The sequence below is a fragment of the Ranitomeya variabilis genome, chromosome 2, assembly GCF_051348905.1.
Source record: "Ranitomeya variabilis isolate aRanVar5 chromosome 2, aRanVar5.hap1, whole genome shotgun sequence".
Classification (NCBI taxonomy): domain Eukaryota; kingdom Metazoa; phylum Chordata; class Amphibia; order Anura; family Dendrobatidae; genus Ranitomeya; species Ranitomeya variabilis.
The window spans coordinates 749,689,210-749,708,553 of NC_135233.1; the positions used below are offsets into that span (position 1 = coordinate 749,689,210).

The 19,344-nt window shown below is 41.7% G+C and overlaps 1 protein-coding gene across 2 annotated transcripts in view; it reads left to right on the forward strand.

Moving 5' to 3' along the window:
• SIM1 (SIM bHLH transcription factor 1) overlaps nt 1-19,344 on the forward strand; it is a 195,169-nt gene that overhangs the window by 118,570 nt on the left and 57,255 nt on the right. For both annotated transcript variants that reach the window (XM_077289662.1, XM_077289663.1), the window contains one exon: nt 7,532-7,694. In XM_077289662.1, coding sequence (XP_077145777.1) covers nt 7,532-7,694 — 163 coding nt within the window. The remainder of the gene's footprint in view (nt 1-7,531; nt 7,695-19,344) is intronic.

Genomic DNA, 19,344 nt, shown 5'->3' on the forward strand with positions numbered 1-19,344 from the left:
CAGAAGTTTATAGAATAAAAGAACAATTTACATTTTAAACAAAAATATACCTATAAAGAGAAAAATCAGACAAACTGAACATTTTGCAGTGGTCTCTTAAATTTTGCCAGAGCTGTATATGACTGTATTCTATTTTGCTCAGAAACTAATATATGTGCTTTCCCGCACTATCTGTACAGTTTCTTCAGAGTTTTACTGAATTCAGTTTCTATCTCTGTGTCAGTGCATCTGCAGCACAGTGAGGTGAAAGCTTTTTGAGCATGGCCTTGAGTCAAGAAGAGCATCAAAGCAACCACTTTTCAAGAAAAACATCAATGACGGACTAACATTCTGCAAAAAGTACAGGGATTAGAATGTACAGGGTGCGCCATTTATATGGATACAAATATATCACTGTTGGTGATATCAACTTTCTGTTTGTGGCACATTAGTATATGGGAGGGAGAAAACTTTTCAAGATGGGTGGTGACCACGGCGGCCATTTCGAAGTTGGCCATTTTGGATCTAACTTTATTTTTTTCAATGGGAAGAAGGTCATGTAACACATCAAACTTATTGACAATTTCACAAGAAAAACAATCGTGTGCTTATTTTTAACGTAACTTTATTCTTTCATGAGTTATTTACAAGTTTATGACCACTTATAAAATGTGTTCAAAGTGCTGCCCATTGTGTTTGTCAATGCAACCCTATTCTCCCACTCTTGACACACTGATAGCAACACCGCAGAAGAAATGCTAGCACAGGCTTCCAGTATCCGTAGTTTCAGGTGCTGCACATCTCGTATCTTCACAGCTCACGTCACCGCTGTGCTCTGCTTTATGGCCGGCGCTGACACATTCAGTACAGGGAAGCCGCCAGCGGGGGATGTGACAGACATCAGAAGGTGAGTATGTAGTGTTTTTTTTTACTTTTACAATGGTAATCAGGGTAAATATCGGGTTACTAAGCGCGGCCCTGCACTTAGTAACCCGATGTTTACCCTGGTTACCCGGGTGCTGCAGGGGGACTTTGGCATCGTTGAAGACAGTTTCAACGATGCCGAAGTCGTTCCCCTGATCGTTGGTCGCTGGAGAGAGCTGTCTGTGTGACAGCTCCCCAGCAACCACACAACGACTTACCAACGATCGCATCGCTGGTCGTGATCGTTGGTAAGTCGTTTAGTGTAACGGTACCTTTAGATGGTCAGATCGGGAGACCTTGATGGCCATTCAACTGGCCCACGACGACCAATCCAAACAACACTGCCATGAATAAACAATGGTATCCAAACATCCTCCAAGAACAATTTCCGGCATGACGAAGCATCATGTCACACAACACAATTGATAACTAAGTTGTTTGGAGAACAAAATATTGGAATGTTGTTTCCATGGCCAGGGAATTTCCACATCTCAGTTTATCACATTAAGATCCTTTGGTAAATCCTCAAAAAATGAGTGGACAAACAAACACAGAGATTTTTGCCACCAGTCAGAATTTGGCAAAGAAATATATCCAGCATGACAAGGCATAGTGCATGAGTCTTGAGAAATAGTGGTCAATTCAAAATATTTAGTATTTGTATTAACTTGATGTAGTTATTAAAAAATTAAAAACATGAAATACCTGTAATATACTTCAACATGCCATAGAAACATCTGACTATAAACAGGAAACAGTAAACTGAAACAGGAAACTTTGTGATAATCAAAATTTGTGTCAGTCTCAAAACTTTAGGCCACGACTGTACATCTAATGAAACAGCTTAAATAGGTTGCCAACTACTAAACAACCCCATTTTAACCAACTCAGGACTAGAGATGAGCAAATATTTCAATGTTCAGTTTGGCTCACGATCGCCGAATTTGCAGTATTCACTGATTTAATATTTGATTAAATCGCCAAATATAGCCGAACATATACAGTACAAAAGCCGGTGTTTCCCAAGCTGTGAGACACTGGCATAGGGCTTCTGATCGGCTGTGAAATCATCCCCGCCAGTCAGAGAGCCGTGATTCCCACGCTGTCAGAAGACAGCATGAGCCTGCAGCTGTGATCGGAGCTAAAAAGTTTACCTCTGGTCACTGGTGTCAGCTGATGGGACTGCAGCTCACAGTACTAATGGGGATCTCACTGAGGTCACTGCAGTTCATCCCGGCTGGGAACGGAGCCTCAGTGACATCACCGCTAGTCACTGAGGAACTAGCTTTGGCTGCTGTTGTTAGAGGTAGGTGCTTTCTGTACAACACAGCCACCACATTCTGTGTGTAGAGTGGCCATATATTTTAACAACAAACCAATTAATGCAATCTTCCCCCCAAAAATTGTCACAAATGATAAAAGTTCAGGGGACACAAGGAGATACCATAAAAAAATGGCATATATAATATCTGCTAAAACTCATGACAAGATAAAGCCACAATGATAAATATATATTTGCAAAATTGTAAAAAAAAAACAATGTATTTTTCTAAATAAGAAATACATTTTAGACAGCTTTGCTTTTATACGCAGCACCGCGATTCACTGTGTGTATAAGAACTGTTTGCTTTTGGCATATCAGAAAATTGTTTTAGGAGTTTAAATAAAAGAGCATAATGCATATTTAGTCAAGCATTACTGTACTAAGGCATTAAGTAGATTAGAAATAAATGAAAGTAATTAAGGGAGCTGTCTTAGAAATGTATTATATCAGAGACATGAATCAACTGTTTGCATAAAACATTATGACTGGCTAGAGAAGAGATTTAATCAAGTCTATGTGTTGTACAACATTTGTGTTCTAAAAAAATTAATGAACATCGGCAAAAAGCAATTTTAGGAATATTTTATCCTTAAACTTTATTTGTTTGTGTCTGTATGTGTGGAAGGATTATTGGCAAGGATTGTCATTGTCAATTAGTCACTGAGATGAGAATACAGCTCAGTATGGAAGTAGCTGGAAGAACATACTGACTGCAGGGAAACTGCAACTTCATTGTCATGGCATTTCATAAGGCTACATTCCCACCATGAGCTTTTGGTGCGTTTTTGATGCTGCAGATTTTCTGTATCTATTATTTAAATGAGGTTACTTTAATTTTTACATTGCATTTTTCTGTGCGTGATCTTATTGTGTTTTTTTTACATGGTGGTTTTGTTTCTTTTTGGTGTTGTTATGCTTTAAATAAAGGTGCTTTATTTTTTATACTTCCTATTTTTTGCTTTGACAAAACTTTATTGCTATATTTAGCAGATTACACCCTTTTTTACATACACATGCGTTTTTTTGCTGTGGAATTTCTGCATCTAATGTAAGTCTATGGGGAAAATCAGCACAGAAAACTGAGTGTACCCACAAGAGAAATTGACCTGCTGCGGATTTGAAACACACACTGCAGGTGAGTTTACGCAGTGCTAAAAAGAAGCACAGTGCGTATGAGATTTTCTAGAATCTAAGACGCTGCGTTTTTGATGCAGCCTCAAAAATGCACAAAAATCTAATCATGAGAACGTAGTATTAGACATGTTTGGTTGGTAGAACATAAAACAATTATTTCTCAGTAATGAAAATCCCTACCATTGGTTTAAACACATTTCATTTTTGCTTAGATTATATTTTTTTAAGTTGGCACTAGTAGACAAAGATATAATATTTACTATGATAAATTAAATGGGTTGCCCACTATTTGGACAATCCCTTCTTAATCTATGTGTTTGCCCTCAGTAAACTAACAGCACTTGTACTCACCTGCAGTGCTGTTCCAGTGCTGCTGCTCTCTAACTTCCTCTGGATGCATATGATACGTCCAAAAGCAGGGAGAGTAAAGTGGTTGCTCATTGACCACAAGGCTTGATGAATGTAATGCAGCACCCCAGGGTCCTGGTCATTGCAGTAATATCATTTTCCTCTAGGGGAGAGTGATGTTACGTTTGGAGGCAAAGAAGGACAACTGCATCCAGGTATCACAAACATGCAACACATTTCACACTCCAGGCCACCAGGGGGAGCTCTGCTCCTATTTATTAGGTCACTCACTTTGGTAAAACTGGTGACCTGTAGGGAAAGTTAGTTAGTTGCTGGCTGAGCTTCACTCAGGTAGTTGGTCCCTGACAGGGGTGGTATCCTGTCAGAGATCGAGACAGAAGGACACGGAGTTGTGCATGCCCTGAGAGCTGCAGCTTCCAGAAAGAGACACTGAAGGAGAACTGTATTGCAGAGAGGGTGAAAGAAGTCAAAGCAAAGGAGTGGATACCAGAAGGGGATCAGCCCTACACAGGCTGCCTCCTTCTGAGGCGCAGGATCCCGGTAGCTGGAACAGCGAGGGAGCAACGATCCTTTATGCCTTGCTCCAGAGACCGGCAGGACAGCTAATTTCACGTTACCTGCCCACCCTATACCCAGGAGGCAAGGTGGCACCTCTTAGAGGCTGGGGCATGATAGAGTCCCTGTAAAATGCCTCAAGCCACCAGTCATACAGGTTTTTCCTATCCTATCTGGGGGACAGAGTGAGAGAGACATAACATCTACAACATCTGTGATGACCTTATGAGAAGCTTAGCAGTAAGGGACTACAACACTGCAGCGCTAAAGGAAGGCTACTGATTGCTACCTGGACAAGGGGACTCTGGACTTGCCTCCAAACTGGCCGGACTCTGTCTGCCCTGTGATCTGGTGCTCTAGATTGTGGATGCTGAAGCCTTCAGTAAAGGTAAAGAAACTGCAACCTTGTGTCCTCATTTTTCTCTGCGCCTTTCACCATCCACCATCTACACACAGGGAAGCCCTGGGGATACACTTCACCTGCGGGAAGGTATACCATCTAGCTGCCATAACATCACCCCAGCGGACCCCTTAAAGCAGTGTCGGTCACCCTGACCAAATACCACAGGTGGCATCATGAACATTCCCCTTAAAGACCTTTCCCTTTAATATGGACATCCCAGGGCCACGGACTGGGTCAGCTACTGTGACATCCCCCTGTGAACCGAAGGACCCGGTACCGAGTACCCCACTGCCCCATGGGGGTGCTCCATGTAACAATGTCACATGAGCTCTGAGAGAGACAATGCCAACAATGCAGGAACACTGCCAGCATCGGATTTTTTGATAGTAAACATGGACTGAGAAGGCGTTATCCCAGTTGTGGACAACCCTTTCAAGGGAAAATTTCTACGGCCAATATAATAATAATAATAATAATCATAATTTTAATTTATATAGCGCCAACATATTCCGCAGCGCTTTACAACTTATAGAGGGGACTTGTACAGACAATAGACATTACAGCATAACAGAAATCACAGTTCAAAATAGATACCAGGAGGAATGAGGGCCCTGCTCGCAAGCTTACAAACTATGAGGAAATATGAGGATATATTTCAACCATGATATCAAACTAAGGGAACCAGCCATGTTAAATATGCTGCCCTATCTATGAGTAGCATGTTATAGAACAAGAGGAACTAGGTACACTAGTTTATAAGTTTGTGGAAAATAATTTTGTCAATTGGAATCCCTGCTCTGATTTGACTAAAGCTATCGAGCTTATAATATCTGTCAGTTAAATGCTTGTTTCCTCCTCCATACACATGCATGTTTGACTTGGGTAAGCGTTCATGTGTTTTCAATGATGTGGGCAAATAAGTTGTTGCTACACACCTCTGGTATTGGCTTATCTAATATAGGAACACAACTTAAAGTATACCTGTCATTTTAATTTGTATTCCATAAATCAAGACTGTAAAACATGAAAAAAGGCAACTTTTAATATATCTTATCAGAGCAATCTGCTCCTTTCTCCTCCTGAACTGATATTTCATTTTTAAAAATCTTAATTCACTTGTAAAAGTCAGTGAAGACAGACTTTCCTATTACTGAAACCGGAGATGACAGTTTCTGCTTATAAGAGTCTTTGTAAATTGAGAAGGTGAGGTGGAAGAATGAGGGAGGAGCTAGAGGCAGAGCTCCTCCCCCCCTCAGGTCTGCAGAGAATTTTATCAGCAACAACTGCCATCTCCCATCTCAGCACTGAAAAAAATTCTGTCTTCACTGAATACAGATTTTAAGTGAGAAATAACATTTTGGAGAATTAATGATCAGTCCAAGAGGAGAAGGAAGCAGATTTCTCTGATAAGATATATTACAAAGTACCTTATTTTCATGTGTACTATTGATTTATGAAATAAACATTAACACAACCTTTACTCTTTAATGTTCATTGAAATACAAAATGCTAATCCTTTCTTTCTGCCCAACATTTGCTGTCAGGAGAGAGTGGGACACCCACATACAAATTAGATAGTTGGCTACCTCTGCTTGCAGGTTTATCTGTCTTACATCTAATGTATATGAGCATATTTTTGAGACAAATGGATGGTCTAACTCAAAAATGTACAGTTATTTCATGTGTATGACCACCTACAGATTTAATCAAGTATGTCTCTGAAAGCGGGTAGAGACACTCAGTATACCTAAATGCAAAGCCCAGCTAAGAGGGGGAAGGAAGCTCACTGTGTTTCAGGAAAGAGGGCTGACAGCAGTAGTTATCATTCAGCAATGCATGGCACAAAAACTGAAAACAGGAGCTTAGAAGATTCATGTAAAATAACAACTTACCACATTTACCATCTTTTGAGTGGATCTAACATCCTCCTGAATCCTCTTCTGTCACTATACTGTTAGTATTTGAGCAGGATTCATCTGAAGATTATATCCATCTGTCATACTGTGTTGAGTAGTTTCTCACATGATCTTCAATAGGACAATAGTAGATTTCCTTAAGGAATAAACTAATGTATACAAGTAGCAGCACAGTGGTCCATCTTGATATCAACAGAGGTTTACATTCACAAATTTCCAAGAGGTTAAACGGGTTGTCCGGTCTAAAATGATAAGTCTGCAGTAACTCTGTGTGACTACAGACATAAATCCACCCAGTGCACACAATGTGCACTGTGAAGATTCTCCAGTTTCTGAGCTGCGACTGGCAGGTACATATGCATTAGGAATACTCCTGGCCATAACCTGAGTAGCAAATGTGGCCTCTCTCCATATACTTGTATAGAGTCGGGCCGCACATCATTTAGTGATGCCACCGTCCAGTGAGTACGGCCATCTTGTGGGCGCGGCCTTGCTTCCTACTAGTGTATGCAGTAAGGCCATGACCAATAGTTGGATTCTGGTTAGGAGTATTCACATAGCAGTCACACAGAGTGACTGCAGGCTTATCATTTTAGATCAAACAACTCTTTAAAAAGTACATAAAGCACATAAAAATCCCATGGTCACACTAGCTTCTAACCGATTCTGGGTTTTGCCTGTCAGCTCCTTCCCTTTTAACCTGTGCTTTCTCTTAAACACATGGTTTTAGACTGATATATACCTTACTATATAAAATAAGGTCATGTTTGAAAACGTGTTCAGACTTGTAATTAAATGACATCTGTAAGACTTGAAAATGTAGTCATCTATTGGAGCAAATCATGAATCGCTCTTGTGTGCATATGTACATGCTTTTTCTATATTACAGATATGAAACATACTTAATATATGCTGTTTCTTATACAGAGATACAGAATACAAAGGACTTCAGCTGTCTTTAGATCAAGTCACAACTAAACCAACATTTTCTTATGCAAATTCGAATCCAACCATAAACGATAGTCGGAAGAGTAATAAATCACGTCTAACTAGTACAAAGTCTAAATCCAGGACATCGCCATATCCCCAGGTAAGTTTCATTGACTGTAGACAATGCACTTTTTGATTGTGGTTTACAACTTTCATGTTCGTATCTACAAATTTGAGGGTCAAACACAATAAGTATAATTTAAAATTCTGGAGATACCACCTATTTATCTACTAAGCCAGAATATGCAGCTTTCATAATGCACATTATTTTGCGAGCATTTAAAACCGGAAGAATGATACATAGAATTCATATTAATACCCATTATTAAACATAGTGTATTACAGAGATCAATTACCAACATAAATCTGAAGAAAAAAATGGGCTATTTGACTGTATGTAGTCAAATTAGATAATTAGGATGAAAAAAAAACATATGTAAATTATTTTGAAAACTTTAACCCAGCATTCTGCATCTGGAAAATGAATGTGAATCAAATCTGGAGAACATTGCGTCCTAAGTTAAATGGGTCATGTTGGTTGGCGGAAGCTGTCTATTTGTGTACCATTTATTCCCTTGCTAGCAAATATTATGTGCTATAAATAGCTTAGGTGATGCATATATTTCATTACAGGATCAAATTCATATCTAAGAAGGGAGCCTGAAATAACAAGATGCTACAATGTTAATTTCATTGCATTGGAAGAAAATGCTAAACTCAGCCTAATGGTTGCAAACGGATTTTTAGTAGTATTGTGTTTTGATTAAACGAGAATGAATCGGGAGGGGAAGTGAGATCAAAAAAGGTTTCACAGAATCCACAGGAAACATTTACATTACATTTTGGTTATAATGTATAATTATAAACACAATTATGTATGAATATCACAATATGAGCCGTTAAAGTAATAATAGACTTTACTAAGCAATAGCCTTTACTCACATTTTCTATCAGTATAATTGAAGTGAATAATTCTAATTTTACAATACTAAAGCGTATTTGCAGAATTGTTGTTTTAATTGTCCACACTTTTTTCTTTTCAACTCATGTAGCAATTTGTCAAATGTAGAACCAGAATAAAGGCACAGTATTTTCTTCTTCATTATATTTAATTTTCATCTTCATTATTATCTTTCCAGCAAATTATACTCTGCAGGGCATGACTTACATGTAAACTCTTTTACTATTAGGATACCCAGTATGATACACTGACATGTCACTCCAAATATAGATAAAGAGTGGTGCAAAATTAGACCCTAATGATTTCCATTCTTTAGATAATAGGCACCATGGAGAGTCATGGCATTTAACTGTTAGTAAAGGCAGAACATTTAATCAAATATTATGTTTTCATCGGTAAAATTAAACTTTACTACAAACCTGGCCGCTATTATCTCTGCAAAAATTACTTGGTATTACTAAGTTTTATATGTGAATATTTCACATTTACATTCACAAATGAGGAATTCTACATAGAATATGGATTGAAATACCAGAATAACAGCCCCTTTCCAATTGATGATTTACTCATTAAGGGCTCATACTCACTTGCGTGAAATACAGCCGAGTGTCGCATGTTAAAACCCAGCACTCCAGAGCGGAGCGTGCGGCCACATAGCAATACATGGAGCTGCACGCTCCGCTCCCAAGTGGCGGTGGCAGAGCCGGGTGTTACCATGCGAGACTCGGCAGTATTTCACGCAAGTGAGTATGAGCCCTAATTAATATTGTCGTTGTGGTCTTCTAATATAGAGTACAGACCAAAAGTTTAGACACACCTTCTCATTTAAAGATTTTTCTGTATTTTTATGACTATGAAAATTGTACATTCACAATGAAGGCATCAAAACTATGAATTAACACATGTGGAATTATATACTTAGCAAAAAAGTGTGAAACAACTGAAATTATGTCTTACAGGTCCTTCTCAAAAAATTAGCATATAGTGTTAAATTTCATTATTTACCATAATGTAATGATTACAATTAAACTTTCATATATTATAGATTCATTATCCACCAACTGAAATTTGTCAGGTCTTTTATTGTTTTAATACTGATGATTTTGGCATACAACTCCTGATAACCCAAAAAACCTGTCTCAATAAATTAGCATATTTCACCCGTCCAATCAAATAAAAGTGTTTTTTAATAACAAACAAATAAAACATCAAATAATAATGTTTAGTTATGCACTCAATACTTGGTCGGGAATCCTTTGGCAGAAATGACTGCTTCAATGCGGCGTGGCATGGAGGCAATCAGCCTGTGACACTGCTGAGATGTTATGGAGGCCCAGGATGCTTCAATAGCGGCCTTAAGCTCATCCAGAGTGTTGGGTCTTGCGTCTCTCAACTTTCTCTTCACAATATCCCACAGATTCTCTATGGGGTTCAGGTCAGGAGAGTTGGCAGGCCAATTGAGCACAGTAATACCATGGTCAGTAACCCATTTACCAGTGGTTTTGGCACTGTGAGCAGGTGCCAGGTCGTGCTGAAAAATGAAATCTTCATCTCCATAAAGCATTTCAGCCGATGGAAGCATGAAGTGCTCCAAAATCTCCTGATAGCTAGCTGCATTGACCCTGCCCTTGATGAAACACAGTGGACCAACACCAGCAGCTGACATGGCACCCCACACCATCACTGACTGTGGGTACTTGACACTGGACTTCAGGCATTTTGGCATTTCCTTCTCCCCAGTCTTCCTCCAGACTCTGGCACCTTGATTTCCGAATGACATGCAAAATTTGCTTTCATCAGAAAAAAGTACTTGGGACCACTTAGCAACAGTCCAGTGCTGCTTTTAAGTGGCTTTACCTGGGGAATGCGGCACCTGTAGCCCATTTCCTGCCCACGCCTGTGCACGGTGGCTCTGGATGTTTCCACACCAGACTCAGTCCACTGCTTCCTCAGGTTCCCCAAGGTCTGGAATCGGTCCTTCTCCACAATCTTCCTCAGGGTCTGGTCACCTCTTCTCGTTGTACAGTGTTTTCTGCCACATTGTTTCCTTCCAACAGACTTACCATTGAGGTGCCTTGATACAGCACTCTGGGAACAGCCTATTTGTTGAGAAATTTCTTTCTGGGTCTTACCCTCTTGCTTGAGGGTGTCAATGATGGCCTTCTTGACATCTGTCAGGTCGCTAGTCTTACCCATGATGGGGGTTTTGAGTAATGAACCAGGCAGGGAGTTTTTAAAAGCCTCAGGTATCTTTTGCATGTGTTTAGAGTTAATTAGTTGATTCAGAAGATTAGGGTAATGGATCGTTTAGAGAACCTTTTCTTGATATGCTAATTTATTGAGACAGGTTTTTTGGGTTATCAGGAGTTGTATGCCAAAATCATCAGTATTAAAACAATAAAATACCTGACAAATTTCAGTTGGTGGATAATGAATCTATAATATATGAAAGTTTAATTGTAATCATTACATTATGGTAAATAATGAAATTTAACACTATATGCTAATTTTTTGAGAAGGACCTGTATATTCTAGGTTCTTCAAAGTAGCCACCTTTTGCTTTGATGACTGCTTTGCACATTCTTGGCATTCTCTTGATGAGCTTCAAGAGATAGTCACCGGGAATGGTCTTCCAACAATCTTGAAGGAGTTCCCAGAGATGCTTAGCACTTGTTGGCCCTTTTGCCTTCACTCTGCGGTCCAGCTCACCCCAAACCATCTTGATTGGGTTCAGGTCTGGTGACTGTGGAGGCCAGGTCATCTGGCGTAGCACCTCATCAGTCTCCTTCTTGGTCAAATAGCCTTTACACATCCTGGAGGTGTGTTTGGGGTCATTGTCCTGTTGAAAAATAAATGATGGTCCAACTAAATGCAAACCAGATGGAATAGCATGCCCCTGCAAGATGCTGTGGTAGCCATGCTGGTTCAGTATGCCTTCAGTTTTGAATAAATCCCCAACAGTGTCACCAGCAAAGCACCCCCACACTATCACACCTCCTCCTCCATGCTTCACGGTGGGAACCGGCATGTAGAGTCCATCCATTCACCTTTTCTGCGTCGCACAAAGACACGGTGGTTGGAACCAAAGATCTCAAATTTGGACTCATCAGACCAAAGCACAGATTTCCACTGGTCTAATGTCCATTCCTTGTGTTCTTTAGCCCAAACAAGTCTCTTCTGCTTGTTGCTTGTCCTTAGCAGTGGTTTCCTAGCAGCTATTTTACCATGAAGGCCTGCTGCACAAAGTCACCTCAAGTGGATTTACAGGGAAATTCAGTTTGCAGCAAAGCAAAGTCTCATCAGACCTCATAGCATAATAAATGTAGGATGTAAAAAACAGAAATATCAATATTGACCTCACCGCTTTCCCGCATTCCGCTGTCTGGTCCTCTGTGCAATTTGTGTTCATATTCCCCCCAGCTCCTATACGTTTTGGCCTCTTAACTATATCCAGTATGACTTGGGCTCTGATGAACCTTTGCTCTGTGCTGTCTCTTCAGCGATGTTGTGATGTCATGAGGTATGCTGAGATGGCTCGGCGTGCTGGGACCTCAGAGGCCTAATCATGCCGGAAATTGGTGGAATGCAAGGATGGCACAACAGGTGAGCAATCTGATAAGTATTACAATGGTTCAGCAAAGCTGAAGCTGTCCACCAATTTATTGCATTTACGTGGAGTAAATTACAAAAAGTCCATATTTTGGAGAATGCAAATTTTGTAAAATTTGAGGCTAAATTTGCTCATCTTTAGGTATGTGATATATACAGTTTGTGGAAGGTCACAAATTTGAAGATAATTTTGATTACAATCCTCCATTCTAGACTTAAGTGTTCTGCATATATCAAAGGGGTTGTCCAATGTTTTTGTCCTTAAATGCATAAATTTGGGTCTAAGAATAATTTTTGACTTTAAGATTTCATTAAAAATGTTGCACCATTTGGCTTTTATAATCTGTGTTTCACTGCAACTTGATGTGACATCTCTAGTCATAAATCAGCTGAAAGGAGATCAGGAAAAAACAGATAAAAGATTAAAAAGATTAAGAAACTCTCCTGTCAGAAAGAACTCACTGACAAATTCTCAGTCATTTCATTCTGCGCTGAGCAATAGACAATGCAACACAGAGGTTAAAGAAGGCAATCAACTGAAAGAAGCTTTGAAAAAGAAAAAAAAGAGTTACAACCTCCCATCAGACCATCATAGCTGACTGACTGACTGATTTTCGGTTAACTCATTCTGTAGTCAGCAAGAGAGAGACAACACAGAGGCTATAGAAGGCAAACAGGGCAATTTTTTTTCATGAAACCCAATTGCATTTAAGGAAAACAAATATATATGTTGACCCCAAAGTGGGTATCTTTTTTAAAGGACATCTGACAGGTCCTTTATATCCTCTAAATTGTTCCCAATATAACTTGAAACCATAATCCTCTATTTAAATCAAATCATTGATAGCCCAGTGAGATGTATCTCTGTGTGCTAAAGAAACTTTTATTGGCATATATGCATATGCTAACTATTGTGGACTAAAGCCCCCGTCTCACTAAGCGAGATCGCTAGCGAGATCGCTGCTGAGTCACAAGTTTTGTGACGCAACAGCGACCTCAGTAGCGATCTCGCTATGTGTGACACGTAGCAGCGACCAGGCCCCTGCTGTGAGATCGCTGGTCGTGTCGGAATGGCCTGGACCTTTTTTTGATCGTTGAGGTCCCGCTGGGTAGCACACATCGCTGTGTTTGACACCTTACCAACGACCTCGTTGACGACTCAGACACTGAATCGTCATAATAGCTCCCATGTGACATCGTTGTACAGGTCGCTACAGGTCGCTGGTGAGATGTCAAACAGCGAGATCGCAGCAGCGATCGTGGGAAGATCTCACTGTTTGACATCTCACCAGCGACCACATAGCGACGCAGCAACGATCCCTGACAGGTCGTATCGTTGTCGGGATCGCTTTAGCGTCGCTAAGTGAGACGGGGCCTTAAATCCTAAACCTCACCAGTCACCCAACCACTCAGATCTGCTGGCCAAGGCGCATAGATAAGTATCACCTAGTTCAGTAGCTATTTTGTTGATACAAACTTACCTCCCACTAAACTTGCACCTCACACAAAGTTGTTATCAAGTTACAATAAAATGTGCAAATGTAATAAAGGGGTTCTCAAAAAATGTGATAAACATATGTCAAGCTGCAACCTGACCTAGTCACATGTCAGGATGGGTTGCAGCCTGAAAAAATAGGGTAGCAACAGTAGGAGGAGCAGCATCGTGAAGAAATATACTTGATCTTCTCCTTAGCCGTGGAGCACAAATGAAGCAGCTGAAAAAAAACAAAAAAACTTCTCCTCTGCCATATCAGCATGATACTGATTAAAATAATACCTGTGGTGAAGAAATCCATTTTGGGGTTTTGGTTAATCTGCATTTCAAGTCTTGTAATGATATTTCCATACATTGCGACGGGGCTGTGGGTAGGGTCTTTTCTCCCTGCTGTGGCCCTCCATCTGCCTTCTTGTATTTGAAGGACATGACACCAATCTGTCGGTCATGTACCTACTATTTCAAATCGCGAGCTGGTGTAGTACTTTTTGTGGTCTCTGATAAAACAGCAGGTTTTCAAGAAAATGGCACCATCGGCAGCGCATGCACTTCTACAAGTCATCACTCCTAGTTCTCAATCTGCGCATGCACCACCCACTATATGCAGACCACCAGCCCGGGAGCAAAATGTGACCACGCATGCGCCACTGATGGTGCCATTTTCTTGTAGAACTGCTGTTTATTGTTGTTTGTTGTCCACAAAAATAAGAGGCAGGTCTCTGATAGATCGATGTCCTGTCATTCAAACACAATAGGCAGATGGAGGGCCAGAGCAGGATGAAAAGACACTACTCAGTCTCATCCAGCTACACAGAAATATCATTGCAAGAAAACTTGAAGCGCTGATTAAACAAAAAACACAAAACGGATATCTTCACCACAGTTATTTTAATCAGTATCACCGTTGTTGTGAATTCCGTTTTCGGACTCCCTCCTGTGGTCATGAATGGTACTTTGGTTAGTTCTGCTCTTGGACTCCCTCTGGTGGCTTCGAGCGGAACTGCTAGTCACTGAGGTTGGCTTTATCAGCTGCCCTCGTTTATTGCTATGTTGGCTTCCCTATTTAACTCCACTCAGATCGTTACTTCATGCCAGCTGTCAATGTTTCAGTATTGGTTCAGATCTCTCTTGGACTTCTCTGAGGACCTGTCTACTCCAGCAGAAGCTAAGTCTTTGCTAGTTCATTTGTTGTTACTGCTTCCTAAATATATTTCTTAGTACTGCTATATTCTAGTCCAGCTTGCTATCATGATATTCCCTTGCTAGCTGGAAGCTCTTGGGGTGCAGAGTGGCACCTCCACACCGTGAGTCGGTGTGCGGAGACTTTTTGCTTACTCTGCGTGGCTTTTTGTAGTTTTTTGTGCTGACCGCATAGATCCCTTTTCTTTCCTCTGACTATTTAGTTAAATCTGGCCTCCTTTGCTAAAACCTGTTTCATTCCTGTGTTTGTGACTTTCCTCTTAACTCACAGTCAATATATGTGGGGGGCTGCCTTTACCTTTGGGGAATTTCTCTGAGGCAAGGTAAAGCTTCTATTTCTATCTTTAGGGGTAGTTAGCTCTTAGGCTGTGAAGAGGCGTCTAGGGAGAGTTAGGTACGCTCCACGGCTATTTCTAGTGTGTGTGATAGGAGTAGGGTTTGCGGTCAGCAGAGTTCCCACTTCCCCAGAGCTAGTCCCGATTTTGAGTTTACTCATCAGGTCATTCCGGGTGCTCCTAACCACCAGGTCCATAACAGTACAGCTGGCCAACAAAGTGTTAATGCATCTCAAAAGAGGGATAAGAGAAGTTCTGAACCCATTTTTTTTTCTTTGCAGTGTGTTTTGTCTCTCTTTTCCCCTTAACCTCTGGGTGGTTCAGGACTCAGGTGTAGATATGGATATTCAAGGTCTGTCCTCTTGTATGGATCAACTCACTGCAAGGGTACAAAGCATTCAAGATTATGTAGTTCAGAATCCGATGTTAGAGCCAAGAATTCCAATTCCTGATTTGTTTTCTGGGGATAGATCTAAGTTTCTGAATTTCAAAAATAATTGTAAACTGTTTCTTGCTTTGAAACCCCGCTCCTCTGGTGACCCCATTCAGCAAGTAAAAATTATTATTTCTTTGTTGCGTGGCGACCCTCAAGACTGGGCACTCTCCCTTGTGCCAGGAGATCCTGCATTGCTTAATGTAGATGCGTTTTTTCTGGCGCTTGGATTGCTTTATGACGAACCGAATTCAGTGGATCAGGCAGAGAAAATCTTGCTAGCTTTGTGTCAGGGTCAGGATGAAGCGGAGGTATATTGTCAGAAGTTTAGAAAATGGTCTGTGCTTACTCAATGGAATGAGTGTGCCCTGGCAGCAATTTTTAGAAAGGGTCTTTCTGAAGCCCTTAAGGATGTTATGGTGGGGTTCCCCACGCCTGCTGGTCTGAATGAATCAATGTCCTTGGCCATTCAAATTGATCGGCGTTTGCGTGAGCGCAAGCTTGTGCACCATTTGGCGGTGTCCTCTGAGCAGAGGCCTGAGCTTATGCAATGTGATAGAACTTTGACCAGAACTGAACGGCAAGAACACAGACGTCAGAGGGGGCTGTGTTTTTACTGTGGTGACCCCACTCATGCTATCTCTGATTGTCCTAAGCGCACTAAGCGGTTCGCTAGGTCTGTCACCATTGGTACTGTACAGCCTAAGTTTCTTTTGTCTGTTACTCTGATTTGCTCTTTGTCATCCTACTTGGTTATGGCATTTGTGGATTCAAGCGCTGCCCTGAATTTGATGGACTTGGAGTTTGCCTGTCGCTGTGGTTTTTTCTTGGAGCCTTTGCAGTATCCTATTCCATTAAGGGGAATTGATGCCACGCCGTTGGCCAAGAATAAACCTCAGTACTGGACTCAGTTGACCATGTGCATGGCTCCTGCACATCAGGAAGATATTCGCTTTTTGGTGTTGCATAATTTGTATGATGTGGTCGTGTTGGGTTTGCCATGGCTACAGGTTCATAATCCAGTATTGGATTGGAAATCAATGTCTGTGTCTAGTTGGGGTTGTCAAGGGGTACATGGCGATGTTCCGTTGGTGTCAATTTCTTCTTCTACTCCTTCTGAAGTCCCTGAGTTTCTGTCGGATTACCAGGATGTATTTGATGAGCCCAAATCCAGTGTCCTACCCTCTCATAGGGATTGTGATTGTGCTATAAATTTGATTCCTGGTAGTAAGTTTCCTAAGGGCCGACTTTTCAATTTATCTGTGCCAGAGCACGCCGCTATGCGGAGTTATATAAAGGAGTCCTTGGAGAAAGGGCATATTCACCCGTCTTCATCACCGTTGGGAGCAGGGTTCTTTTTTGTGGCCAAGAAGGATGCTTCTCTGAGACCCTGCATAGATTACCGCCTTCTCAATAAAATCACGGTCAAATTTCAGCACCCTTTGCCTCTGCTGTCTGATTTGTTTGCTCGGATTAAGGGGGCTAGTTGGTTCACCAAGATAGATCTTCGAGGGGCGTATAACCTTGTGCGTATTAAACAGGGCGATGAATGGAAAACAGCATTTAATACGCCCGAGGGCCATTTTGAGTACCTGGTAATGCCATTCGGGCTTTCAAATGCTCCATCTGTGTTTCAGTCCTTTATGCATGACATCTTCCGAAAGTATCTGGATAGATTCATGATTGTATATTTGGATGATATTTTGGTCTTTTCGGATGATTGGGAGTCTCATGTGAAACAGGTCAGAATGGTATTCCAGGTCCTTCGTTCTAATTCCTTGTTTGTGAAGGAGTCTAAATGTCTCTTCGGAGTTCAGAAGGTTTCCTTTTTGGGCTTCATTTTTTCCCCTTCTACTATCGAGATGGATCCTGTCAAAGTTCAGGCCATTTATGATTGGACTCAACCTACATCTGTGAAGAGCCTCCAGAAATTCCTGGGCTTTGCTAATTTTTACCGTCGCTTCATCGCTAATTTTTCTAGTGTGGTTAAACCTTTGACTGATTTGACAAAGAAAGGTGCTGATGTGGTGAATTGGTCTTCTGCGGCCGTTGAGGCTTTTCAGGAGCAGAAACGTCATTTTTCTTCGGCCCCTGTGTTGCGTCAGCCAGATGTTTCGCTCCCTTTTCAGGTTGAGGTTGATGCTTCTGAGATTGGAGCAGGGGCTGTTTTGTCTCAAAGAAGTTCTGATGGCTCTGTGATGAAGCCATGTGCCTTCTTTTCTAGAAAGTTTTCGCCTGCTGAGCGTAATTATGATGTTGGCAATCGGGAGCTGCTAGCTATGAAGTGGGCATTTGAGGAGTGGCGACATTGGCTTGAGGGAGCCAAGCACCGCGTGGTGGTCTTGACGGATCACAAAAATCTGACTTATCTCGAGTCTGCCAAGCGGTTGAATCCTAGACATGCTCGATGGTCGCTGTTTTTCTCCCGTTTCGATTTTGTGGTCTCATACCTTCCAGGTTCTAAGAATGTGAAGGCGGATGCCTGTCATGAATCCCAATGGCTAGGGATAGCACAGGACAAGCAAAGTACAAATATATTACGGACGAGCTCTAGGGTGATGGAACCTGGGCTGACCGCTGCCCTACGCCTGACAAACGCAACTAGAGATAGCCAGGGAGCGTGCCTACGTTGGTTCTAGACGCCACGCACCAGCCTAAGAGCTAACTAGCACTGCAGAGAAAATAAAGACCTCACTTGCCTCCAGCAGAATGAACCCCAAAAGATATAGTTGCCCCCCACATGTATTGACAGTGAAATGAGAGGAAGGCACACACATAGAGATGATATATATAGTTTTAGCAAATTGAGGCCCGCTGTAAACTAGAAAGCAGAACGATACAAAAGGGGACTGAGCGGTCAGCAAAAAACCCTAATCAAAAAAACCATCCTGAGATTACAAGAACCCATGTGCCAACTCATGGCACATGGGGAGAACCTCAGTCCACTAGAGCTACCAGCTAGCATAGAGACATAATAAGCAAGCTGGACAAAAAACCAAACAACTGAAAATCAGCACTTAGCTTATCCTGAAAGATCTGGGAGCAGGTAGGCAGGAACCAAACAGAGTACATCTGAATACATTGATAGCCGGCAAGGGAATGACAGAAAGGCCAGGTAAAATAGGAAACACCCAGCCTCTGATGGACAGGTGGAAACCAAAGGCCGCAACCCACCAAAGTCACCCAGTACCAGCAGTAACCACCAGAGGGAGCCCACAAACAGAATCCACAACAGTACCCCCCCCTTGAGGAGGGGTCACCGAACCCTCACGAGAACCCCCAGGGCGATCAGGGTGAGCTCTATGGAAGGCGCGGACCAAATCAGTCGCATGAACATCGGAGGCGACCACCCAGGAATTATCCTCCTGACCATAACCCTTCCACTTAACCAAATACTGGAGTTTGCGTCTGGAAACACGAGAATCCAAGATCTTCTCAACAACATACTCCAATTCTCCCTCCACCAGCACCGGAGCAGGAGGCTCAACCGAAGGAACAACGGGCACCTCATACCTCCGCAACAACGACCGATGGAACACATTATGAATAGCAAACGATGCTGGGAGATCCAAACGAAAAGATACAGGGTTAAGAATCTCCGAGATCCTATAAGGACCGATGAACCGAGGCTTGAACTTAGGAGAAGAGACCTTCATAGGGACAAAACGAGAAGACAACCACACCAAATCCCCAACAAGAAGTTGGGGACCCACGCGG